This window comes from Polypterus senegalus, chromosome 8 (genome assembly GCF_016835505.1).
Source record: "Polypterus senegalus isolate Bchr_013 chromosome 8, ASM1683550v1, whole genome shotgun sequence".
In the NCBI taxonomy this organism is placed as follows: Eukaryota; Metazoa; Chordata; class Cladistia; order Polypteriformes; family Polypteridae; genus Polypterus; species Polypterus senegalus.
Genome location: NC_053161.1, coordinates 150,211,204 through 150,239,033, shown reverse-complemented (window position 1 = coordinate 150,239,033; position 27,830 = coordinate 150,211,204). Strand labels below are relative to the sequence as shown.

The window sequence follows — 27,830 nt, the reverse complement described above, 5'->3', positions numbered from 1 at the left end:
AACCTTTTTTCCCCAAATAATGCTATATGTCTGTTATTGAACCTGCTTAATGCTCTTCAGGTCACCAGAAGCACAAACTATCATGACCACATTGAGCAAAAGATGGGATGGAACCCCTGGACCAAAATTATGTTAAATTCTCAAAAAGATAAAAAAAATAATACAAAAAGATGGTACTTTAACACCACCTATCAAAAGCATTTAGTCACTTTCAAAAAGACATACCACAAGGGGCTTCTTCTTCTTTTTATTGGTGGCAATATTGGCAAAACAACAGTAACAACAACGGTGCATTCCTGCTATGTACAGTACTGAACTGGGGTATGAAGAGGAGTCAGGATAGTGAACCCAGTACCTACCATTTACCACATGCACAACCATATAAATTACAACCTAACATTTCTAAATTAAACTGCCTTATACAACTTAATAATTTTCAAGCTTTTTAATATCTTTTTATGATTACTTTGGGATCCTTGACCAAGCTCAGACAAATTATCCAATGTGATCTATAGCCTGCCATCTCTCTTTTTCATAAGCTTTATATTCCAACACTACCAAAATGCCTGCGCTTCGCAGCGGAGAAGTAGTGTGTTAAAGAAGTTATGAAAAAGAAAAGGAAACATTTTAAAAATAACGTAACATGATTGTCAATGTAATTGTTTTGTCACTGTTATGAGTGTTGTTTTCATATACATATACACACACACACACACACACACACATAAACATATATACATATACATATATACATAGAAACATATCTACATATACACATATCTACATATCTACATATATATATATATACATACATATACACATCTACATATATATATACATACAGTATATATATATACACACAGATCAACATTTATACACACACACATATACATACATACATACAGATACATATACATACATACATACACATACTTACACACACACACACATACACATATATACATATATACTCAGCAAAAAAAGAAACGTCCCTTTTTCAGGACTGTGTATTTCAACAATAATGTTTTAAAAATCCAAATAACTTTACAGATCTTCATTGTAAAGGGTTTAAACAATGTTTTCCATGCATGTTCAATTAACCATAATCAATTAATTAACATGCACCTGTTAAAAATTGAGACGAGCCCTAATGTTCTTTTTGCTTAACAGTGGTTTGCGTCTTGGAAATCTGCCATGCAGGCCGTTTTTGCCCAGTCTCTTTCTTATGGTGGAGTCATGAACACTGACCTTAATTGAGGCCTGCAGTTCTTTAGACGTTGTCCTGGGGTCTTTTGTGACCTCTCGGATGAGTCGTCTCTGCGCTCTTGGGGTAATTTTGGTCGGCCGGCCGGCCACTCCTGGGAAGGTTCACCACTGTTCCATGTTTTTGCCATTTGTGGATAATGGCTCTCACTGTGGTTCGCTGGAGTCCCAAAGCTTTAGAAATGGCTTTATAACCTTTACCAGACTGATAGATCTCAATTACTTCTGTTCTCATTTGTTCCTGAATTTCTTTGGATCTTGGCATGATGTCTAGCTTTTGAGGTGCTTTTGGTCTACTTCTCTGTGTCAGGCAGCTCCTATTTAAGTGATTTCTTGATTGAAACAGGTGTGGCAGTAATCACGCCTGAGGGTGGCTACGGAAATTGAACTCAGGTGTGATACACCACAGTTAGGTTATTATTTAAACAAGGGGGCAATTACTTTTTCACACCGGGCTATGTAGGTTTGGATTTTTTTTCTCCCTAAATAATAAAAACCATCATTTAAAAACTGCATTTTGTGTTTACTTGTGTTATATTTGACTAATGGTTAAATGTGTTTGATGATCAGAAACATTTTGTGTGACAAACATGCAAAAGAATAAGAAATCAGGAAGGGGGCAAATAGTTTTTCACACCACTGTATATATATAAACATACATACATACATACATCTACATATATATATATATATACTGTATATAGCAAAATCCCCGTGCTTCGCAGCTTCAAAAAACTGCTTTTAAATTTTTATTAAGAAGAAAAGAAAACCTTTTTAAACTGAGGGAAAATATACCAATAACTATCTGTTAAGGATCTCTTTGTATACCATGTTGTCAGTTCAGCACTCCAGTTGTAATATGACCAAGCTGTGCACTGAGATTACTTTTGAGAATGCAACGTCTAGTTTTGTCCAGGAGAAAAGCAATGTTGCCTCAAATCAATGGCAACCTTTTGTAGGGTGTGTCCCTGAGACTTATTAATTGTCATCGCGAAGCAGAGCCTTACTGGAAATTGGAGGCATTTCAATTGAAATGGGAGATCAGAGGGCATAACGGTGATGCGAGGAATACATTTAGAGTGTGTCGCTCTCTGTTTTTCTTTGTGTAGCCGCCTTCACACAGCTTCTCTGCTTAACTTCTTTATAAACGAACACCATATAAGACCATCGTTTCTCCTTGCTTCGCGGTTCTGTACTGTTTTATTGTTCGTTTATTACGATTCTTATAGTTATTGTGTAGCTATTCGAGACTTACTTTACCGTTCAGGTACCCATTTCCTTTATTTAATCCGTAGCTTGTACGTTATTTTTTGTTCGTTTATTACGATTATAGATATTTATTGATTCCCTTCTTTAGCTGATTGCCTGCTCATATAAGACGCCCTGCTAGTTTTTTGTGAAACAGCCTTTACACGGCTTCTCCGCTGTTTTATAAATGAATGACATATAAAACCATCACCTTGTCAATTGTGTAATGCATTTTTTGAACAGGTTTGATGCATGGAAGTGATCACTCGTACTGCGTTCAGTCAGTTCATGTGAGCTGCTCTCTTGTGTGATGTTGCGATGTCCACGGCTTTATTTAATGTTAGCTAAGACCCGGCACTTAAAAGTTTCTGGCTGCACTCCGGTTGTAATATGACGAAGCTGCACGAGCTCACTCTTGAGAATTCAACGTATAGTTGTCCAGGAGAAAAGCAATCTTGCCTGAAATCAGTGGCATCGTTTTGTAGGGTCTGTCCCTGAGACTTATTACTTGTCATCGCGCAGCAGAGCCTTACTGGAAATTGGAGGCATCTGAATTGAAATGGGAGATCAGATGGTATAAAGGGGATGCGAGGAATACATTGAGTGTAGAGAAACTCTAGAAACAGCATTTGTATTAACTTGTATATTTTTCTGTGAGGATTTGGTGGCAGCATGATGAAGTAGCTTCCGCAAGACCGCGTTAGCGGTTAGCTCGGAGCATATTCTTTTCCTACCTTGTCAATTGTGTAATGCATTTTTTGAACAGGTTTGATGCATGGAAGTGATCACTCGTACTGCGTTCAGTCAGTTCACGTGAGCTGCTCTCTTGTGTGATGTAGCGATGTCCACGGCTTTATTTAATGTTAGCTAAGACCTGGCACTTAAAAGTTTCTCACTGCAGCAATTTTAACTCCGTTACAAAGTGATCCAAAGTCTCATTTATACCTCGTGTCTTCTCATTAAACTTGTATCTCGCGAATAAAGTATTCGGCGTTTTTCTTCAGCGCTCTTTGGGAGCTCTTCCTTATTTTCTACGTACTGCGGTCACAGTCAGTTCACGTGATTACGTGGGAGGCGTGATGATGTCACACGCAGCTCCGCCCCCCATGGCCATCAAGCTAATGTCCATTACAGTATATGGAGAAAAATAGGTTCCAGTTATGACCATTACGCGTAGAATTTCGAAATGAAACCTGTCCAACTTTTGTAAGCAAGCTGTAAGGAATGAGCCTGCCAAATTTCAGCCTTCTACCTACACGGGAAGTTGGAGAATTAGTGATGAGTGAGTCAGTCAGTCAGTGAGTGAGTGAGTGAGTCAGTGAGGGCTTTGCCTTTTATTAGTATAGATACGTGAAAAAATGTCTCTGAAAGTTGACAGCATCTACATTTTACTGATACATGCTTGCACATAATAAATAATGTTACAATTAGATCAGTATGTTGTGGACACTCAGCTCCCCAAACTCAACACAGACACAAGGTCTAGCACAACACAGGCTTTTATTTAGCTGTGGAAAACTCTTCCCAATCATTTCCCACCTGCAGTGCACAGTACACAAGCACAATAATAACAATAAATCACTTTGACTTCTCTTCTCTCTGTCTCCTTCTCCCTCCACTCCTCCTTCTCCAGCAAGTGTAATCCCTGTTCCACTTGGTTCTAGCTCTCGGAGCAGTGGCAGTGGGTTTCTTTTATCCTGTACCCGGGAGTATTTCTGGTGGTTCATTAGCATGGTCCAGAAACACTTTCAGGTGAGGCGAACGTCCAAAAAAATAGGGCTCTGCAGTTTCTGCAGCACCCCCTGGCAGACCTCAACAGGGCTGTTACTAACTCCAACTCCTATGAAGGTCTGTGTGAATCTGAGGTACTGCTGCAACTTATGGGGTCTGCCATCTAGCACTTTTTGGGAGATCATGCCCTGTACATGTACTCTCCCCTGGTCCTTCCATTAAGAAGGTTTCCCAGCCAGGCAAGGGTGCCGTCTGTCCGCCACAATGTCTAATTCTGATTCATATTATTATGACTTTCTCCCTTCTGGACAACCCCTACTCCCACCTACAAAGAGAACATGTGATTAAAGATCTGGAGTTCAGACTGTGAGATTGTGAATTCAAATCCCACTACTGACACCGTGTGAAGATGAACAAGTCATTTCACCTGCCTGTGCTCCAATTGGAAAAACAATTAAAATGTAACCAATTGTACCTTAAATGTTGTAAGTTGCGTTGGATAATGGCATCTGCCAAGTAAGTTAAAATAAAGTGCTGTAACAGTTTTCTGGATTTCATATAAAATGTCAGTTCTTTATTTGTTTATCCAATAATATCTGCCAAAGTGCATAAAGATGATCTTTAATTAACACCTGTCTCCTCCTTACTTAATAAAATTTGAACAACAATATTTTTAAAGGGCGGCACGGTGGCGCAGTGGTAGCGCTGCTGCCTCGCAGTTAGGAGACCAGGGTTCGCTTCCCGGGTCCTCCCTGCGTGGAGTTTGCATGTTCTCCCCGTGTCTGCGTGGGTTTCCTCCGGGTGCTCCGGTTTCCTCCCACAATCCAAAGACATGCTGGTTAGGTGGATTGGCGGTTCTAAATTGGCCCTAGCGTGTGCTTGGTGTGTGGGTGTGTTTGTGTGTGTCCTGCGGTGGGTTGGCACCCTGCCCAGGATTGGTTCCTGCCTTGTGCCCTGTGTTGGCTGGGATTGGCTCCAGCGGACCCCCGTGACCCTGTATTTGGATTCAGCGGGTTAGAAAATGGATGGATGGATATTTTTAAACCTTTCAGACTGTTTACCCAGTCTGTCAACCATTTCATTACCATCCATCCCCAGCTGTGTGGAAATAAACAAAAATGAGACGTACACTACCTGATATTGCAGCAATAATAATATTTGTATGATCTCTAACATCATATCTTAATGGCTATTAGACAAACCTACCTTAAGACTACACAGCACAGAAAAAAGAAACAGAGCAGGCAACACTGTTAACCTGAACATATTCTCTCCTCTCTGTAATGCCATAGGAACTGCCACCATATCAAAAGTATATACTGATAATTTATGTGTTAATCTTTTTCTAATTGAAACTTGAAATTCTAGAATATATACCACTATCCCTGTATGCTTTGAAAGTGGACCTTATGTCCATCTGTAAAAATCTTAAGCATACCATAATATTGTTGACTCATGTATTTGTTTACATTTACATCTTCACTGACATAAAGGTACACTAAGAGCAGGATTCATCTGCTCTGCTTGCTTGTTTCCTATCCAAACAAACCTTCCATTCTTCATTTTACCAGCAACCTTTCAATACATTCTTAGGGGGTGATAATTCTGATAGCCATAAAGATGTACTCAATAATTTGTTGTCATTTGTAGACTTCTCAAATACAAATGTCCCATTTCCACCAGCATGGGAGCAATAGGGGAAAACCTTATAGCACCACAACATAGATGATAGACTTGGGCTTATATATTACGTAATCTTTCTGGCAGTGGAGGCAGCAGACCCGTAGTCTTACAAGGCCAGACATCATTCTCAAATTAGAATACATGTCTGGGGACAACCTGTTAAAATGTTTGTGGTGAATGGTGGAGAAATCCACCGCTGCAAAGGATACGCCGACAGGGTTTTTACTAAAAATGCATCCCCAATTCCCCCAGTCCATGCACTTTAAAAACCTGAAGTTTCAGAGAGAGAGCAAATGAAACTGAACAGAAGACCTGAAGCTGAGAGAATATAAAAAGTTAAAATTAGTTATTTCAGGAGCACAGTGGCACAAGGTAGCTTGAAATTTAATGATTCATTTGTATATTGTAATGGGCGCAGTGAAAGGAGATGCAGAAACACACGTAGACCATAGCAGCAGCTACTTGGCCCCTCTCGTCCTAGAAGTCTGCAACAATATTGTTCTGTCATTTTGACTATTTCATCACTATATGGCATAATAACAGCAAAGAGAAGCATTGTGGTCTAGGTATATATTAGATGTTAAAACACTGTGGCTGTCTTCTACCAGGGCATGTTTACATTTACAATTAGACTGAAATGTTTACTTTAGTTATTCGTTTAGACGTGCTGTCAGACAGTGGATGCCGTGCAGCCTTGTGAATTGGGTGTTTTGAGTACTGAAATCTGCACCTCCTCATTATCACTCTCAATGGCAGTCCTTTTCACCTCCTTTTAACAGGCTGTGACATGCCGTTTACTTCAAATGCAAATTTAGCAATTCATATTTTCACAAACTTAGTTGCCAATTCTTTCAACCTTACATTGACTCGTATGCTATCGTCATAACCAGGGATTATTTTGTAAAGAGAAAAGTTACGGTATGCATAAATTGTAATTGGATCAAGTTTGAGGTACAGTGAAGGTAAATGGAAGTTGAGAGTCCTAGCGCTACACGTTTTGTTCAATTGGTGAAACATAACATATAAAATTTGAAATTGACAAATTTGTCAAGTATACCATATTGCATAATATTGTTCTTGACAGTTTAAAAGTTACAAACACAGAATTTACAAAATCAAAGAATATCAACTGCAAGTTAATAATGAGCTCTATATTCTACAAAAAAGTTGTTATATAGTTCTGTAAAGCAATCAATGTTTAATTTGACTGAGTTATAAAGAAAATTCCAAACTTTATGCATCTTGTCATCAAATGCAGTCTTCAAAATTCGTTTTTTGCTTTGAGTGTCAATGGCTCATCATCGTCCTCAAAACAACCATGAATTAATGTATCTTGTAGTATCAAAGCATGTGAACGGAGGGCCAACCAATTTTATGAAGAGAAGAGAGGAGACAGTGCTTGTCAGTAATGAAACTCTCATTGGAGTAACAATTAGATTCATTTGCAAAAACACACGTTCACACTCACTTGATGAAACTGGAACACAACTAAGAGAATGCAATAGAGGCTGCACCTTTTTGGACTCTTTTTCAATGAGGTACTGACGGAATACGTTAATCACATATCTTTCGGTTAACTGTAGTTTTCTACAAATGTCCCTAATATGGCGAATGAGGTACGTACCGGAAACAGTTAATGTAGAATGCAGAGTGATGGGTAAAAATGTGCAACTCTGGACAGCACACAATTGATTGTAGAATCATTTCATACATAGTATATGCCATGACCAGTTCTCGTGGCCAAGGTGCCGGTACATGTACCTTCACAGAAATGTCCTGGTCATAACTGTGAATATGCAAGAACATATCATTCACTTTACCACTAGTCTATTGATGCCTTTGGATACCAATGTGTAAGTTACAGAAAGGTTTGTCCCATGCAAAAAGTTTACAATTATATTTAACACATGCAATGTGCTCTCCACACACGTGACACATATTTAAATGTGTACTGGAGGTCTTCTTAGAAGTTTTTTCGGCTGTAGATGATTCGTTGTAATCAGAAGCCTGCTCTCTATCGGATCTACGAGAGTACAATTACGCTTTGCAGTACAAAAATCACCATCACTACTTTGAGCACCACCTTCATGAAGCGTTAGATAGGTTTGGAAATATGACATTCAGTGAGACATCTACTTGATCCCAGCAAGTTTTGGACAAGATTCACTCTTGGTTGTCTTCAGACGTACTACAGTATATACTGTATGAACTCATACACAACATAACCATAATCTAAGATTGAGCGAATGCATAACACAAGATGACCATAAATACCATATCAGGCACCCCAGCTACTATATATCCCACCGAACACCCGGGCACATTAATCCTTATATTTCCCAATTATTTTATCAATATGATGTTACCATGTTAGCTTCTTATCCATCATCAATTCCAAGGAACCTAATCACTGAAATCTGTTGTAATTTCTGCCCAAATAGTTTAATATTTACTGGGGCCTTTGTAAATCGTTTAAAACACCCTGCGTCTTTCATACTGAAAATGTAAATCCCCCATCACCCAACTTCCTGCATAGCAACTTGAATCTTCTTCTTGATTACATAATTTTGATTCCATCCACTTTTCCAAACCGCTCCATCATACTTGATATAAGTTTTCATAATATTTACAAGGATTACATGGGCGTGCACGTCTTACCTAAATGAAACTTGTCTTGGTGTTTTAAGCGGGGGCGGGAGTTGCGTGCGCGCACTTTTAATCGCGAAGTGGGCGGGTCTCACACCGGAAGTAAAGAAGTTCCGACCTTCCTAAGTGACTGCTGCTTCGCCTCTCTCTACTTTCACTGTCTTAATCCGATAAAAAGTGAAATTCCGTGCACGAAAGCACGACGTAAAACGTTGTGTCTGGTTTTAATGTGTCTGCGCAATTCAGGCAGTTTCAGTTTTGCCTCTGAAGGATGTCAGCAGGATGGCATCGCTGTGGACATCGCCGTTTCGCTTTTTTAATTGGTCAGGTAACGGCAATCTGTGTTTTTATAATCCTAAACAAGCTTTGGCAGAAACATCGTTGTGAGATTAATTAAATCGGGAAGATCAGTGAATGCAAGTGACGCATTTTTTAGATGGTGTGCAGCTTCACTATCTTAGAGCAGCATAGTTAAAGAAGTGCCATTTACATCTGGCAATAATGGGAATTCGATCGAGCGGTCGGACAGACATTGTCACTGCCAATTTTTTTTATGTAGAGCTAAGGAGTAATTTAATTTGTGTTTCACAAAAGAGTAAAATAAGTAAATTAGGACGAACTTGCGGGAGTGACGCGGTGGTGCAGCGGTTAGCGGTGTTGCTTCACAGTTCCAGAGTTCTGGGTTCAAAATCCAGGCCCAGTACTGCGGTCCTTCTCATACAGGAGAGTAAGCAGCTGCGGCCTGACTTGTCTCCAGGTTTTCTTTTCCACTGTGCTCCCAAAACTGCCAGGATAGGCACCAGGTGCCTGCAACTATGATGTGGGTAAACAGGTTGAAAATTGGAAGGAAAAGTAGTAACATAGGATCATTCTGCTTGAAAAAGGAAACCTATCATTCACAGTTACAAAAAAATTATAGGTTTTAAAAGATTTGCAAAGTTTGTGGATGGACTGATATGAAGAGAAGAAAAGCAGTTTAAAATAAGGTAGAAGCCAGTATTAGGACTCGGAACTGGTTCCAAGTACAGTGATCTAGATCTGGTTCAATATACAGTACCATACAGTACCAATCACGTTTTTAGACTAACTCGTTTTTTACAGTTAATTTTCAAATGTAATCAGTTGAAATGCAATGAATTACCTAAAAAGGTTAAGGGGTAAGCAGTAAACTGCCAGGGTTTTAAATTTAACGTTTCGGTTAGCAAAAACTGAAAAAAAGGAAATATCAGAATATTACAAATGGGCCTTTAGGGAACAACTAATAGGTTACAACCTACAGATGTTCTGCAGCAATTCAAGTAAAGTAAGCCTTGCAAGTTGAAGCAAACAATTTGCTCAGTAGTCCCAATTTCTGTTGATTATTTAAAAACCCTCTGTCTGGGTGTGGCAGACTCAAAGTCACAACCCAATCATAAGACAAGTTTCTGGGGGTCACCAGCTTCTGTGATGGGCTCAGACTGGTCTGATTGAGGCACTGGGGATGTCAGACAAATGAGTGGCAGTCAAGAGAGCGTGCCACATTTTCCCCAATTTGCTAAAATTATAAAATGAAGGCGATGATTGAAATTCAGTCATGCAGTGTGATGTAGGCTTAAGTAGTCAGAACAGGTTTTTGTCCCCATGTCCCTGAACTTGATAAAGCAGGTTTGACATTGGTTGGATTGATATTTTTATATAGCACATGCATCATTGTTCTGCTCTAATTTAAATATTAAAAGACTCAGTAATGGAGGAAGGTGAGAAAGGAAAAAATAAAAAATTCAGTAGTCTCCATTAAAGACACCAGGTAAGTATTATAGTTTTTATTATTTATGAAAAAAAAAAAGAAGGAAAACTGAATTGAGCCTCCTTTGTATGGTTGCAGAGCTCAATGGTTGATAAGGTGCTAGACTGAGAGGATCTTGGAGTTTAGTAGCTACTGTTACAAATTGAGAATAGGCAGTTGAGATGGTTTAAGATGAGCTTACCAGACACAAACTGAACATGGCCAACTGGGAGGAGACCTAAGTACAGATCTAGTTCACATATTCTGAAGGGAGTAAATTTTATACTTCTTCGGATCTCCGGGAGTTTCTCTTTTGGTGTTTATTCAGGCCAGGAAGTCGCACTGAAAGAGATGTTGTGTTATGCATACAAGCAGGAACAAACTTGTTCCCAAAACCACTGCCCTCTCTCCCTCTCTCTCTCTCTCGCCATCATGCACATAACACACAGAAACAATTTAGCATTGGCAGTCAACCTGACAACAAGTCTCCGGATTGATGGGGGTGATGGGGCCACATTTAAAAGGATGAAATTAATAACCCCAATATTTGGGGTTAGAACTCTAGCACCATGAACCTTTGAAGCCTGTCTTGTTTCTTTTTATCTTCATTGAAATTTTGGACCAACATTTTTGTGATTGTTTGAATTACTCTGATTGGAAATAGCAACTTGCTTTGCTCAGTGCTCTTACTTTTTTGCAGGTTTTCTTTTGAGAAGCATCAATGATTGAGTTTCAAAAAGAAATTTTGTTGAAAGAATATATAAAAATGATGACTGATATGATCATTTTGTGTGCCACTCTGGCAATCTCCTTGTCATTCTGGATCATTTCTCTTACAATCAGTACATATTCTGGTAAGTTCAACTTTTTCCTTAATTTAATATATGGATTGTTTTGGCATAGACATGCAGTGGTTTTTGAAGGCTGCTTTATGTCATTATTCTTAAAAATTGTTTCCTATGCTTTCATCCATAATGGTAGTTTTCATCATAAGAGACTACCGTAAAATAGGTTATTCAGTCTTTATTTTATATAGCAACATTCATTGAGTACACAATTACATAAGTCTTCACTAGGCAAACAAGAAGATGTTTCAAAATAAACAGTAGGTGCATTTGCTTTCAATTACAGCTGTAAAGAACAGTTGGATAGTAAAATGGAGTAGATACCTGAAGTGAAGTAGAATAGAATTAGGATTAAAGCAGCTATAATGGTTGAATAATGTACAGCAGTTTACTAGAAATCTTAAAATAAAGAAAATAAGTTAATTAGTAATTTCTCTATTTTCTATGTACACAGAGAAAGCATTTTATATTTTGGTCAGATATGCAAATAAAAAATTCACTATACTCTATACATGTGACAATATAATTACTAGAAAATGGTGAGTTTAGTATAAGTCTGAAAAGTTTTCCCTAAACGTACCTGCTGCTCCGATCAAAGAACTTGCAGCTCAAAGCATAATGTGAGGGAATGGGAGACAGCCTGCAGCTCTACTACTGCTACTGCTCTTATGAGATGACAGCTTAATGTAAATTGTGCTGCTGGTCAGTGCCCTCAGGGGACATTTTCTAAACCTTGCTTAAAATAACTCTTGGGCCAAACTATTTTTGTTTTCACGACACCTGTCAAACTTAGGTGTAATTATGTAAATTGCCTGCAGCCTCACTCCGTTGCATCTTTCAGCACTCTGAAAGGGGATGTGTAGTGTTTAATGCTGGTCAATAGGAAACTGACCTGATTTTGGCAAAATTGAGGAGAAAACTCAGCATGTTTTTGTTTTATTTGGAATGTGCAAACTAGAATTGGCCTATTAAAGCAAAAGTGATTAGGAATTATTAAACTTTTTATTGAATCAATCTCTTTTACTATATCAAAAACTCTACTAAATTTAAGCGGCATATAAATTGCTGGCTTTACATGTGCAGTGCTTATTAGATTTCTAAACAAAATTTATAATGTACTGCTGATTATCCAAGCTGGACATTAGGCCAGGATATTTCCTTGCCCTATACAAACAATATTATAAAAAGTTATATAAGCTAAATTAAAAAAAGTGTTCATGCACCTTGTTTATTTTGGAACATTTGTCTAATTTCTGATTAACTTGTCCTAGGTTTAAGTCAGAACCCAGAACACCACATATTTGTGTGTGTGCATATACAGTATATTTTTTAAATGGGCAAAAACAAGCCACAGTTTTAGAGTGATGTGTTTTAATTTTGTTTATACTATAGTCCTTCATTTCATAATTAAAGGACTGAAAACACCATGTCCGGCCTTTTGAATTTTAGCAATAACTTCCCCTGCAGAACTAGAAAACTTTTCCTTTAATTTATTAATCATGCTTATTTCAGTCAGAGTGTTGAAGGTTGGTTAAACAGATGGTACATGTTGTCAGTGAACTAGGGGCTAATATTAGAGAGTCACTAAAATGGAATGCTGCAGATTGTGCATTTCATATCATGGACTGGAAACTAGTCAAGTTTTCAGGAGGCAGAAAATGTAAAATTTGGGCCGATGTTCATTGTCCTATTCTGATGTTTGCACTAATTAGCAAATGTTCTTCAGAGACATTGAACTCTTTGTAATAGTAACATCAAGTCAGTCTTGTGACTTTCTGCCTATCCCTGTCAAAATATATTTTGTGCATATATGTTTTTTACTGGATTTTTTTAAGCCATTTGTGGAGATAATATTAAAACATTCACATTAAAATTTCCTATAGGACTGTATTTTTAACATTTTTGTAGAAAATTAACTTGCATTTATTGTTGTTTCATGGGCCCAAAGCATACTGTCCCAGTCAGTCAGTCATTGTCTAACCTGCTAGATCCTAATACAGGGTCACGGGGGTCTGCTGGAGCCAATCCCAGCTAGCCCAGGGCGCAAGGCAGGAAAAACCCCGGGCAGGGTTGCCATCCCACAACAGTGTCTGCCTATAATAATTTATTGGAGAGCTTTGTATGTCATCCAAAGACCTAATAAATTATTTTAGGACTTGTTATTAATTACTAGGGTACTTTTCTAAGAAATACTATAGTTAATCAATTTGGCCATTTAGTGGAGTTTTTTATCGAAATTACTGTATATTACATTTTGAAAGTATGGTGCTTATGTATTGTTATGCTCAAAGCAACTATTAAGATGTGGCTCATTCATCATCAAAACTACTGGTTTACAGATCAGAAACTACCACATTGCTTGTCCTCATTCAAGGTGTTGTCCTAAATGACTGCACAGAATATTGCAGTTTTAGAATTAAAACTTTGTAAGTTGTTTAAGAGTTTGTTTTTTATTTTTTTCCCCCATTATAGGTACTCTACAACCTGTCTCTCCATGGCGATGGCTGTTTTCCATTCTGATCCCCTTAATCCTAACATCACATGCCATTAAAAAAAAAAGTTTAGACCACACAGGTGCACTGGGAGGTAAATCTGCTTGTTTTATTCCTTTTTAACTTTATTTAACATGTTTTCAAACTAGCTGAATAATTTGTGCATTCAAAAAGTTTTTGTTTCAGTTATTTTGACAGTAGGATAATTTATTGAAAAATCTTTCTTGAAGCTCAGTTTGAATTTCTCTAATATCAGTGCAGTGCAGTTTATCAAGATTCAAGTTTTATTCCAGTTGTAAAAGATGAATACTGCTTGTTGAGGGATGACTGTATCTTTGTGAAGCCCCTACATCATAATGGCAACGTCAGGAGTTGTGGAACCAGCGTGGCATTGTACTTCACATGCCAAGGGAGTCCAGTGTCCTGAGTTTGAGTTCCATTCCTTGGCATTGTTTGTGGGGAGTTTGCACATCATCTCTCTGCATGTTTTTTTTACCCTCTCTTAAATCTCTTAAGGCTCTTTTATACTTATTGCATCTACATTGCCTAGAGAGTCTGCTGCTATGCGCATGATGTAAATTTCGTCAGAAGTCCTGGCATGTGAACCCTTGTATTAACAACCACATGCCTCCAGAATGTTATGAGCATGTGGTCCCGTGCATGTATGTGCACTAGACAAGACTGTCTGCACTCAATTTTAAACTGGTCTTTACTCTGCTTTTCATGCTACATCCAGAATACATGCATTTTAGGCTAAGTGACAATTCTAAATTGGCCCTCTGTGGATATGTGCATGAGTGGGCTGTGGGCTGTGGGATTAACTGGTGCCCCAACCAAGGTTAGTTCTTGTCTTGGGCCGGATGTTGCTGGTATTGATTCTGACCCCATCGGAATAAACTGATTTGTGAACAGAGTTTAATAACATACTCGTAATTTTAAATTTGTCCATTAAAATTCTTGAGATATTGCCTGTACTTCAATCATAGAAGGATGCAAAGTTTTGGTCAAGTAAGGAGAATTTAGAAAATGATTTATGGAGCTTGTCTGTATGTTGAAGGATTTGTGGTGTTATTAGCCATTGCCTTGAATGAAAGGTTCAGCAGTAAAAGAGACATTAGGAGGCAATCCATACTTTGTGCCTTAATTGAACATGGCTGCCTTGCATCACATGACAAACATCTGGATACGAATATAAGAAAAAAACAATTTTCTGTCAGAAGTGTAGAAATGAGTTAGCAGAAGGTTGTGAATTTTGGGAGATTATTGGGAGGGTAGCTCACCTTGTGTGAGAGCAGTATTGATGGTCTTAGAACAAGATACATGGTTTATACCTCTTTAGCTATGTTCATACGTTTATGTTTACATGAACAAGAAAACTAGCAGACCACACATATAATTGAATTGATTCTACTGTAATAGCATTAGTGGTTAAATTACTCATACATACTGTAGTCTAGGGGATTGTACATGTATCTTTGTTATTTATAGTTAAAGACGTTAGCTTTTAACCCATACTGCTTGCTTGGCACAATGGCAGTGAGCAGATGAGACATGGCTACCCAGCTGCTGATGTGGCTAAGAGTTTACTAATATACTGTATATTTGGCTTCTGTCTACTGGAAAAGGAGGAGAGTGGATGGAATTTTAAGGAAAAGAAAGAATAGGATAAGATCATTCTGTTTAGTTTTCTGACCAAACAAATGAGAATAAACCACCCACTGGGTTATACATAGTGGATGCTTGTTGTGGTTAGATTTGTATATTCTAATCATATTGTGTTTAATTTCTTGTTCCCTCTTCACTCTATCCAGCCATTTTAAAAAGGGAAGGTTAGAGTACACATGGCTATTTTGTACATTTTATTAATTGCCCTTTTAAGAATTTTTTTTCTTTTCTTTTTTTCAGCACTGATAGTTGGTTTCATCCTTACAGTAGCTAACATGAGTTTTTTTTCGGCCTTGATCACTTTTTTTTTGACCTCATCAAAACTAACAAAGTGGAGAGGAAATGTAAAAAGGAAAATTGATTCGGAATATAAAGAAGGTAAAATGTCAGCTAATTTTTTCCTTATAGTTGGTGTTTACCTGGTTGAAACATGCTTTGACATCATATTGTGCTCATCAATATCATAACACAGTGAGCTAAAAACAGATTAAGTATTAAATTGTATTTCTTCAAATTATAGCACAGTGGGCTTATCTGTTTCTTTTGATTAGGTTTGTAATTAAGCAATCTTTCTAAATTGTAGTGCCATTCTCAAACACATTACTTATATTAATTCCAATGAATTAATAAAAGTGATATGTAATTAGTAAAAGGTACATCTTAGTTCATCTATACTGTTACTGTATTTTCTTTCTCGGTTAAAAGTGTAGCATACAAGCAGTCCATGATTGTATCCATACAGTATGTAGCTATGGAAGTTGGTCTTGTTAATCTGGAAGATCAGATGTTTCGCCTGCTCACATGTGTAACACAGCTAGTTACAGTGAATGAAGTCTGCTTGACTGAAATCTAATACCATACACCTGTACAGAGTCGGATAAATAAATGAATGTCGGTGTAACTTTACTTTGTGAAACATTTGCACTAAAGGACTGTTGAGCCCCTCATTTTGCGAAGTCTGTTTTGAACAGGGTATGTTTCTCATACCTCACACTGAGGTATTTGACCCTTGGTTCTTTATAAACTTATCTGCCCACATAAACATTGGTGCATTTTGCTTGATTCAATTTCTCTACCTACCTGGCTGTAAAAAGTTCTTACTTCTCCTGATCCAAACTGATTTTTAACTGTAATGTACTTTTACCTTCCATTTGCTATATCTGTTATTATGATTATGAGAAAGTAATTTCTCATATCTTCATATCCATATTATAACCAAAAAGGTAACCCCTTTTTGTCTAACAACTCTCAGGGGCAATTATACAATAATAAAAAGAAGTCTTGCTAGCAGGGGAATGATAACTGATGTTGACTTTTGACATAATTCTAAAGGCTTACAATTGTTTTATCTTTACCTTCAGGTGGACAGCGAAACTGGGTGCAAGTGTTTTGCAATGGCGGTGTTCCTACAGAGTTGGCTTTACTCTACATGATTGAGACTGGCCCTGGAGAGATCCCTGTTGACTTTGGGAAGCAGTATAGTGCCACGTGGATGTGTTTAGCCCTCTTGGGTGCTTTGGCTTGCTGTACTGGAGATACGTGGGCATCAGAAATAGGAACAGTTGTCAATCTGCATCCTCCAAGATTAATTACTACCTGGAAGAAAGTCCCAGTTGGTAATGAATGTGTTATCAGTACACTAAGAAAATGTGTTGTAAATGTGGAAGTGAAGAAGGAGTTTATGCATATATTTTACACATTAGCACCATGACTCTATCACCAGTTTTCCACACCACTTTTCTCATGTGCTCCAAGTGGAAATGCAGTGGGTTTTCTATTTAGCGTATTCGAGAAAGCGTGGAAAAAGAAATTTGCTCAGTGACATGCACTAAAGCATAGTTAGTGCTTATGTTTCTTGTGGCATTTATCTTCATGCCTTTGTGATTTGTCAGTCATTTTGGAAAAAAATGGCCATTAAAGGCATAGTTTATAAATGTGGTTACAATTTCTAGTATTAGAATGTGTGCCTGTTTCATTACCTAACTCCTGAGTTGTTCTAATTTGAAGGAAGTTGTATTATTTATAATAATATACCTTCAGAAGCAGACACAAACTTCTTTTGGAATGATGAGTTACAGATTGATTTATGTATAAAGGTCCAGCAGAGGCTGGGTTGGGCTCTAGCCCTCCTGTGACACAGAATTGGGTTAAGCCATTTTAAAAATCTTTTTTTTTAGTTTACACTTTGGAACATTGAAAAGTTTAATGTTATAACGTGACATGTTTGATTCTGATGTTAAAATATAAAATTGTGCTATATTTTAAGCAGGATTGTACCATTATACTAGCTAGTTTTTAGAATCTGGTCGAGTAATATAATATCGGTCCCTATAACCACAAGTACAGATTGTATTCAGTTCTTAAACTTCTCAGCTTAACACCAAAAATATATTTACTACCTGTGGTTAATCCACCCTAAAGTGCAGTCATAAAAGTCAAGAGGAAAAACAGAAATACCCATTTCTTTGCTGATACTAGCCAAATACATGTTCATTCCACATCCACTGCTCTGTGTCACAATCCTCCTTCGACGAGTCTTCACTCTTGCCCGCACACCCGACCTCATTCTCCTATTCCATGTCTACAGCCCATTTCAATTCATGCCCGTGGGGCCCCCTCTCAATCCATGCTAGGATTGATATTGCCCACCAATGACACTCCAACACAGATGGAATCTCGCTAAACTTTTTATGTAACAGGTACCTGCGGTCTTTCTCACTCCAACCTAAACAGTCTTCCCAAAGTCAGTCAGTCTCTCTCACTCTCTCTCTCGCTCTGGTCTGACAATATTGTATATTTCTAACATTTCATTTTAGTGTTATTCAAATTAATCAACTGTGGACACCTTTTCTTTTGTACAGAGCTGGCAATGTTCAGCTACCTTTGTCCTACCTTAAAAATAGAAGCAAAACTGAGCAGTAATGAAGCAGGCTCAACATTGTGAATTATTTTGTCCTGCTATGGTCCATAACTGTATACATTTTTGTAAATGTAAAGTATTGAAACACATTTTTATTCCATATCAAATCACACTACTGTTTCTATATTAAAAATAATTTATTAAAAAATAATTTGGTGGGTATATAGAAAATTAACACAGAGTCACACAAAGGTTATAAATAATTCCCTGTTAAAGTTTCCAAATTCAGTATTATAAAGGAGAGATTAAAGAAATAGCTCCTTTAGGTGTGTCTAAGAGTTTAAGCTTAACATTTTAAGACCAGAAAAATTGTGGCACAAAGCAAGCTAATTTCAGGAGGTAGTACATTCAGGAAAAAGGTTAAGTACCCCGATTTAAAGCTACCACATTCTATATGATCACATAAGCATCAACAGCCTGCTATACTTACTTACTTACATTTGCTTTTAATAATAGGTCTGCTATTGTCCAAAATCATGCTATGGAACTGTTGATAGCAGAAACCAAGATGTAGAGCTATATTCTAGTTGAATATGTTGTCATTTGTTTAGTAAAACTGTTGCACACCATCAAGAATTTTGCTTTAGATCAAGTGGAGTGTGGTTTAAGGATTGTTAGGACAATGTCTGCTTCACTTCCATTCATGCCTCAAAGAAGTTAACCATTGTGATTTAACCATTGATCAGTTACACAAGGCAGCCATACTTCAGACAGAATTTCCTCACTTCTTAATTATTAACCAGTTTTAAATGAAAATAAACAACTTTCTTTTCTTCATTAAACTGTTCCTCATAGTAGATAGCCTGCAGTCCTAAATTAATTGTTCTAGATGTGTTGCAAGTATCATGTTATGCTAATGTATAATTTCTCTTGCATTATACTCCACATAGTCTACTTATATACAAGGAATGATGAAAAGGTTTGGAGTCTTATCAGTCAGTAAGGCAAAAATGCTTTTTGGTTTTCAGCCTTGTCCCTATGAACACTACTACACTCGTTTTGACATTCATGAACCTTTTCAGTGTCAGTCAAGTAAATTGTTTTGTCTTGCTTGTGCAAACACATTCTGCAGCTGACCTGACATCTTAATGGCCTAGTGCATCCCACGGAGATAGCCCTAAAGATTTGGCAAAAAAGAAGGTAGTCGCACTGAGCCAGGTCTGGGAAAGGAGTGTGGCTTCTTTTAAGAACCACTGTTTCACAGAATTTCTTCTGCAATTCCTGCAGTGTAAACAGGGGTAAAGTCTTGAAGTGCCCAGGAAAGGCACTATATAAATAAAATGTATTGTTATTATTAAGCAGAAGAACAATTGTTAACAGCTTTCCTTGTTTCTTTTTCTGATTGACAGCCCCAAGTGCCAAAGCATCCCCCATGTAAAATTGACCAATTATGGGTCTTTTTTGGCATGTAATCATTGTGGACTGTACCCTTAACATCACAAACACTTTTGGAGATGATCTTGCAGGGCTGGCTTGGATGTTTCTTTGTTGTTGGAGATTCACCATGCTGCCATTATTAAAATTGTTTCATCTCTAGTTCTGAAATCATTTTTATATTTCTCCGACTTCAAATTCATTAGCATGAGATGTCTTTGGGGTAAAGGATGTGGTGATGCTTCATTTCAACAGTCAGCATTCCAGACATTCAGTTTGCTCAGACCATGGTCATATTTAATTTTTCCTGAAGAATGTAAGTCATCACTACAGTGTTTACAATCTTATGCATCATCACCGTTTTATTCTGCATTAAGATTCAGTACATGGTAGCAACACTTTCTTCAGTTGTTAATATCAAAGACTATCCAAATTATGGACCATCTTCAAAAGACCTTTTGCCATGATAGTGTTTTCCAGTCCACTTCTTGACTGTAGCCTAGCAAGGGGACTCATCCTGATATATACATTGACAGGGCAAGAATAAAGCTATAAAGGCTTCTTGTTCTTTAGAGTTAGAAATTCAAATTTGGCATGATATTTGATTTTGTGATTTTTTTTTTTAAGTTATCCTTGCTGAATTAGTTTTAAAGCAAGAAACATAAAAGATTAGGGTTTGCAGTGTATTTCACTTAATTTAGTTCACAAAGGTGCTACACTTTGGCCACTTTCAAAAGCAGGGCCTCAGAATATTTCCTCAGGTTCCTTTTTAATCCCAGTGAATCTTTCTTTTAACTTTTTTTTTTTTTTTTTAAGTTTGCTTAAATAAAATTGAAACAATATGTAATTTGTGTACTGTTATACGGTGTGTAAAAATTTTGCATGACATTTGGCTGATGGTTATTTTCAGATTTCTTAATGGAATTGTTTTATTTGCATCGTCACAGGAACAAATGGAGGAATCACACTAGTGGGTGTTATTGCCAGTTTCTCTGGTGGACTGGTGGTGGGACTGGCTTACTATTTCAGTCAGCTCATTTTTGTGAAGGACCTCTACCTGGCAGCTCCACAGTGGCCTGTGGTGGTTTATGGTGGCATTGCAGGACTGTTGGGGTCCATGCTTGATTCATTTTTAGGCGCTACAATGCAGTATTCAGGTGAGTGATTGAATGGAGTCACTGTGTTATGGGATATTATGATGAGAATAAAATCCTACTTTGGTATTGGAAATGTCAGTCAGTCTAATATGAATAAAAAGCCGAAGTCTCATTACTTATGTTGAGTTGGAATTTCCTGTGTTACAGATCAAAGATAACTTATTACTGAAACTATGACAGTGACTAATTCCAGTGTTTGTTTTAGTGAACCCATGAGGGCTAATGATTAGTGAATTGCTATGACTCCCTCCTAGTGCTGCACATACAATTGACTCCTGGGCACATTTGTATAAATTACTGAGAAATTTAAGAATAAAGAGACAGTTTGTGACAAGTTAGTTACTGTTAGTCTCAAGTAATGAGCAAACCCTACAGAGTTTGCTTCGCCATGAGTTTGTTGAAATCAAAATGCATTAAAGTCAATAGGGAAGGAGTAACTACACTAGTTTTGAGTAGATTAGAATAGTACAATGGTCTTGAGTGTCCTATAGGGTTAGGGGAGCATCTTCCAACCATACTAGACTGATTATTGTGGCCAAATATGTGATCTGAGCTAGAAGGCAGTAGTGCTGCCCACTGTGCCAGCATGTCTCAAACAACAAAAGATGCATACAAAATAATAACCACAAACAAAATACAACAAAAGGTCAAAAACTAGAAATTTGCAAAAAGAAAAAATGCATTTACAGGGTTCCAATCTTGAGGCACACATTGGCTGTGCCATAAAGTGGCAGCGTGGCACTGTTTTGTTCCATTGGTTGCAAATCGCAGCTCTGGTTGCAACTGGAATGTCTTTTTATGTTTCCAGTCTGTCTGTGCATATGCTTTACATTTTTCCGTAATGAAGATAGAAACACCTTGTAATTAGTAATAAATCTTTCATTATTATTATTTCATAGGCTCCCATTTTGATTTGGGGAGGGGGAGGCACAGGGCTCCTATAAGGCTTGTTTTGACTTGTCATGTTGGAAGGGCTAGTGCATTGTAATCAGTGTTTATTATTCAGTGGCAGTACTTTTGAGGGTTTTTTTTTTTGTTTTAAATGTATGCATTTGTAAATCTGGCTGGATCGGATCATAACATCCTACATGGCCCAAAATAAATTGAGCAGCAACCTTACAGAATGCATGTATGAAAGTTCTGTACATGGCTGCTACAGCTCTGTGATGTCATGCTAAGCTCACAAAGCATCATGGGGAGTTTGGTGGTAAAAGTGCTCATCTAAGCCAGCCTCACGGGAATTCCAAAGAAAATGTTCAGTGAACAAGGTCACCCGGCAGCACAGCATATGTGCTGTGAGAAACAACTTTTTCCAATCAGCACTATTATGCACCTAAATTTAAAACAAATTCTTACATGTGCAATCCAAAAAGAAAACCTTTTTGTGGAAATGTATCCTTGCATAATTGTATTTGGTTTGTAACAGTTAATGGTTATTTATCAGTCAAAGGTGTCCACTTTCAATTATGAAATGCGGTCAAAATGTGCATCCCTACCACTAAACATGTGAATTAGAACTTATCATTGAAAATATTTGACAAATGAAAAGAGAAACTCTGATTCTCTTGTGGGTGGTCCAATAAAAAAGAAAGTAGAAAAAGATGGTTTCCAAAAGGTTGGCTCTTTCATTTTGTATTGCACTTGTGAGGGATCATTGGCGTGGGGCAGACTGATTTGAATAAGAAACATCGGGAGCCCATCTGCTTGATCAATTTGGAATAAATAACAAATATTAGTAATTATGAAAGACAGCAGCCTCTGGGGACTGCAAGACCAGGGCTTGGCAGCACAATAAGTTCTAGATGTGTTTTCACTTCTGTTGCAGAGGCTGTGAAAATTCTATCCTTTCTTCTTTTCCAGGTTATGAGGAGAGCACTGGAAGAGTTGTCAGCCACCAAACAAACAATTCAAAACGAATATCTGGAAAACCAATTTTAGACAACAATGCAGTGAATCTTTTTTCTTCAATACTGATTGCTTTGATACTGCCTGGCATTGCATGGGGCTTCTGGCCAAGACAATAGACTAGACATTTTGAAAGGACATACAGGAAGCCTGGAGGTCAACGTCTTACAACGGGTTTTATTTGTTTTCAGCCTTTATCATTGATTCCTGAAATTTCAGGAAAACATAATTCCTACGGCACATTGTCTTAGTGGAGAAAGTGATTTTCTTTGTATTTTTTACTTAAAGTGAGGAAACACAAATAAAGTATTAATTGCTGTATGAACCAATTTTAAGAAAAAATGTGATTAAAGCACAAAGGAACCAGTGAATATGCACCAGTTGATTTGCACTGAAGTATAAATTCTGTTAGAGATTGGAGCCCTAGGGAGCAGTGTCTGCTCTTATCATGGACGTCTTGTTTAAATGTTTACAGCTATAATGTGAAAAATCTGCATAGAATTTTATTCTTTTACTTGTATTTATTTTAGCTCACTTTGTGTTTATTTTAGAGGCTATGGTTTGGGTGATAAGCCCTTTGTATGGTTTCAGACTTTCCCATTAACCAGCTTGTCTCTTGCTTTCAGCTGTTTACTGCCTAAGTCCGGAAATCCGTCACGGTAAAAGTGAATTCATCATAATGCTGTCTTTAATATATTCTTAAAATCATTCCCCTTTCAGGTCAGGTGCTGGTAGAACTTGCTAAATAACTGAATTCTGAACACAGAGAGGCTGACTACTGGCTCTGTGTACAACTGATAAAATCTTGTGCTCATCAGCATCAGCAGTGTAAAGGAGCTCGACTTGAACAGTTACACTACTTAATGTTTACAGTATTGGTTTTTCATACTGCTTATTGTTTTTAGTTTAATTTTGAATTAATAATTCAATAATATGGTGAGTTTAGTTATACTGATTTTTTATTTAGTGCAACAGTGAAATCACGACTGCAAAACATTGTGCTTGTAAATCAGGATTCATTTTTAAGTACTGGCACATTTTTGTTCATATTTTGCTTTAAATAGCAATGTCTTCTATATAGTCATGAAAAATAAATAAACTAAAGCTATTTTAAATCTTTCTTTTTTTCTTCTTTATGTTGTTGCAATCATGTTACAAGTAACAGCTAAAATATGGAAAAAACATGGAATAGGTTGCTACTGTGGCAGCAATGGAGGAAGCTTCTGTAACTGCGACCGAAATGAATGGTGAGCCTTCCGCTGCAGAATTTATTCTAAAGTTATAGACTTGTGGTAAGGAGGAATAATTTATATTTAAAAAAGCTTTGACCAACAAATACGTCAAGCTGTAACCACAACCTACTGTATGATCCATTAAAAATGCCAGATTTTATTAAAAAAAATGTAAAAAGAAACCTTTATATTATTACAGTTTCATATTTGTTTAGCTAGTGATTTTATAACATCTGTCTACACTAACTGTCCAACTTTAATTCTGTTTATTCTTGTTACACACACTTCCATATGTGAGTCCAGTTGGCCAAACAGTAATTGCCCCCATAGTGGGAACTGAATAAATGTCTTGGATTTGGCATAGTCATCAATTCAGCATATTCATGAAAGGTGTTTCAGGCATTAGGTTATATAGTGTCTGTGAAAAGTGTCCATCTCCTTGGAAATGTTCAGATTATATTGATATAGAACATTGAATCAAAATTGGTTTCTTTTGTTTTTTGGTTTTTTTTTTGCACTGATAAGCTGAAATATACCCTTTAATATCAAAGTGAAAAGTAATCTAAATTGATTAAAAATATAGACTAGTTAATTGCATAAGTATTTACACCTTCAAGTCGGTATTCAGTAAATGCACCTTTGACAGCCATGACATTCTCGTGTCTTTACGCACAGGTCTCTCTATATCAGTGTTGCACATATGCACCCTGCCCTTTTCTTTTTTTATAATAACTCCGGTTACATGCTGTTCATGAGTCAGTTCCTGTCACAAATTCTGATTTGGATTGAGATCTAAACTCTGATGTATTGAAACATCAACATTGTTGTTTTTAAGCCATTCCTGTGTAATTTTGGCTTTATGCATTGTGTCATTGTCATGACAGAAAACAAATCATCTCCAAAGATGCTGGTTTCTTGCAGACTTTGTCAAGTTTTCCTCCAGGATATCCCTGTTTTTTTGCTGCATTCATTTTACCCACTGTGATTATAAGCCTTCCAGGCCCAGCAGCAGACAAGCATCCCCTTCAACATGATGTTGCCACCACCATGCTACAAGTTCCCTTTGCCACTCTTCTATAAACCTGCAACTGGTGAAGCACCCAGTCAGCAGCTTTTGTCTTTACAGTCTCTCCAATCGTAGCCATTGTGACTTTTAACTCCTTTTAGAATTCTTAAAGGTCTCTTTGTGACCTTCCATACTAGTTGTCCTTTTGCATGATCACGCAGTTTTTTAGATTTACAGCTGTGCCATACTTTCAGTTTTTCCATGATTGATTAAACTGTATACATAGTAACTTGTGATCTTCTTGTCTCTATCCCTTGACTTGTCCTTTTCAATCCATTTTTCTTGGAGTATTCTTTTGTCTTCATTGTGTTGGTCTGACCCCAATACCGATTCAGGTACTAATGCATTTAGGCTACAGTTACTTGAAAACTGTTCATTATAGATTGGTGATATCCACTGAATTAAATATGTGACTTCTAAATCCAGTTGCTGGACCAGTTATGATTTAGAAATGTCATATTAATGGGGTCAATACTTAACATGATCAATTACTTTGTGTTTTGTATTTGTCATTAATTTAGACCACTTTGCAGAGATCTGTTTTCCCTTTGATATTCAAAAGAACTTTTCTGTTGATTAGTGTTAGAAAATGCCAAATTAAATTCACTGTGTTTCAAAGTTGCATAGCAATAAAATGTGAAGTCTTCTAAGGATTGAATACTCTTTGTAGGCGCTGTATAACCTAATGTGAAAATACTGTATAAACACCTTGCAACATATGCTGCATTGATCAGTGGTTTAACAAGCTTTTTCTGGGCTTATCCAGGTTAGCCTGTTACCATCCAAATCTTTTTCCTTCACTCTTAATGGTCCTGGACATTTTCTGGGTTGAGACCCATTCTTTAGATATCATTTAGCTTCACCTCTGACCACTTTTTATTCCGTCTCCCTATGGGGTTTCCTCCTGGCACCTGCATTCAGGAGTATCTGCCCTGCACTCCACAACTGAGTGCACAAAATCATGTACAGTACAACATTATTGCTCCTCTATTTTGTGTTCTGGGAAATGCATATAGTGCCAGCATCTAATACTTGCACATGTAGTGACATGATTCCTGATGCAATGAATAGTATAGAGCATATAAAATACCGCCACCGTGTATAGCACAATCACATCTGCTAAAGCTGGTTTACCTCAAAATATACTAATCACCGGTTGACCAAGGCTCTGGAGTTGTGATGTTTATCAGTCTCATCTTAGTATCACATATGACTCATGCGTTAATGAAATATAACAATTTGCTTTTGAAAAAAGCAGTTTCATTCTCACTAGATGCCCTTATTGCAATACAAGTGCAGTACAGTGATCCGATTACGTTAGGAGAACCAGATACAGCTGCAAATTGCCTCTTTTTGCTGGCAACAATATGTTTTAAGTATGTGCACTGACACCATATGACAACTGAATGTAGCACCTCCTCAGTCTGCTAACGGCTTTCAGCACAGTGATCACAATGGAGTGATGCTTAGCTGAGATATTCCTGACCTGTCAACCAGCCCCCTGAGAAGTGACAATAGGTAGCTGATATAAACTGACGAAAAAAAACAAAAAAGGTTCTCCACTGAAAATATGCAGCATTGGCCCTCTGAAAGGGGAACTGAAACACTGTTGGAACAGCATATTCAACACTGTTGAGGTTTATTATTTTTGTCACGTTAACACACATTATAATAACAGCTTTATAATATGAGCCGTTATCATAATATATTATAATAGTAATGCGTGGGTTCATTTTTTTATTTGGTCTGGCTAGATTTCTGTATTTGACCAAGGGTGTCATCATCTTTCTTGAGCCTGACACTCTCCACCATTCTGGCTGTTCATTTTTCTTCTTATCACTTAAGCTGTGGGTGTTTGCTGCTTTACAACTTCAAACTCAAACCCAAGTGCAAAAAGACCTTTTAAATCTTACCCCATAATTACTTCAAGGAAACCTGAAGTAAGCCTTGGGTGAGACTAGAGTGAAGCCCTTGCACATTTGCCTTACCCTGGAAGTGTACTTGACCTCCCCACTGAGCCTGCCGAGCTATAATATACTGCACTGTAGTGGCTTGGGGAAGTGAAACAACATCTAAATTACGGTCATTAGTTACCCAACTTTGTCAAGGTCATATTTGATATTGCTACTGCAGACTCCATCACAGAACACAATGTGACATGGAAGAAGCCTTACAATGCCAAACAAATAGCATAATGAATTATGCATGCTTTTACAAAGAGAAATTTAATTAAGAATGTGGAAGTGTGTTGGCTTACAAGCTTTTAGACAGCTTTGTAAAAAAAAAAAAAAGCAGACCTGACTTATTAAAAGGTCAGTAAACAAGGGACATGCTTATAGGGTTACAAAAAATTGTAGCAAGTGTATACTGCAGCACGGTCTCTTGGTTACGGTGTTGGACTGTAAAGCACAAGGTGGGCTCCTCCTTGTGTGACCGGAGTGAGTCTCTGGCTGTGCTCCACGTGTTTAAAAATGAAAACGGCTAAGTTGTCCTACATTTGCAAAGTGTTCAGGCATAGTGTTCATTAAAGTGAAAGACAGGTAGATAGATAATTGTTTTTAGTTTTTAAAACGGACTATTCAATTAAATAACAAAAGAATATGGATCTTCAATGTATTGACCAGATATACAATCTAAATATTTTGAGAAATATGTTTTCTCTTTCTTAAGATGAATTTTGCACACATTTTTTACCTCCACACTGATTATTTAACACAACACACCGTTACACCCCGAGCACAAACTTCCTACTTCACATAACCATTTGAAACATTCTAATCTAAACAATTTTGTAAATGTGACACACATCACTGATTTGCTTTAATTACTAGTTTTGAA

The 27,830-nt window shown here is 37.3% G+C and overlaps 1 protein-coding gene across 1 annotated transcript; it reads left to right on the top strand.

The window, feature by feature from the left end:
* The first annotated feature begins 8,662 nt into the window (after positions 1-8,662).
* On the top strand, positions 8,663-23,813 carry tmem19 (transmembrane protein 19). Its single transcript, XM_039761926.1, has 7 exons — positions 8,663-8,899; positions 11,037-11,190; positions 13,654-13,767; positions 15,579-15,716; positions 16,700-16,954; positions 20,580-20,789; positions 22,650-23,813. The coding sequence occupies exons 2-7, from the start codon at positions 11,058-11,060 to the stop codon at positions 22,811-22,813; spliced, it is 1,014 nt and encodes a 337-aa protein (XP_039617860.1). The 5' UTR covers positions 8,663-8,899; positions 11,037-11,057; the 3' UTR covers positions 22,814-23,813.
* Positions 23,814-27,830: the final 4,017 nt, after the last annotated feature.

Bases quoted from the DNA above. Each gene is read 5' to 3' on its own strand.
- tmem19 (XM_039761926.1), top strand. From the start codon at position 11,058: ATGATTGAGTTTCAAAAAGAAATTTTGTTGAAAGAATATATAAAAATG. The intron at 15,717-16,699 runs GTAAAATGTCAG...CTTTACCTTCAG, and splicing joins TGATTCGGAATATAAAGAAG to GTGGACAGCGAAACTGGGTG. The intron at 16,955-20,579 runs GTAATGAATGTG...GCATCGTCACAG, and splicing joins CTGGAAGAAAGTCCCAGTTG to GAACAAATGGAGGAATCACA.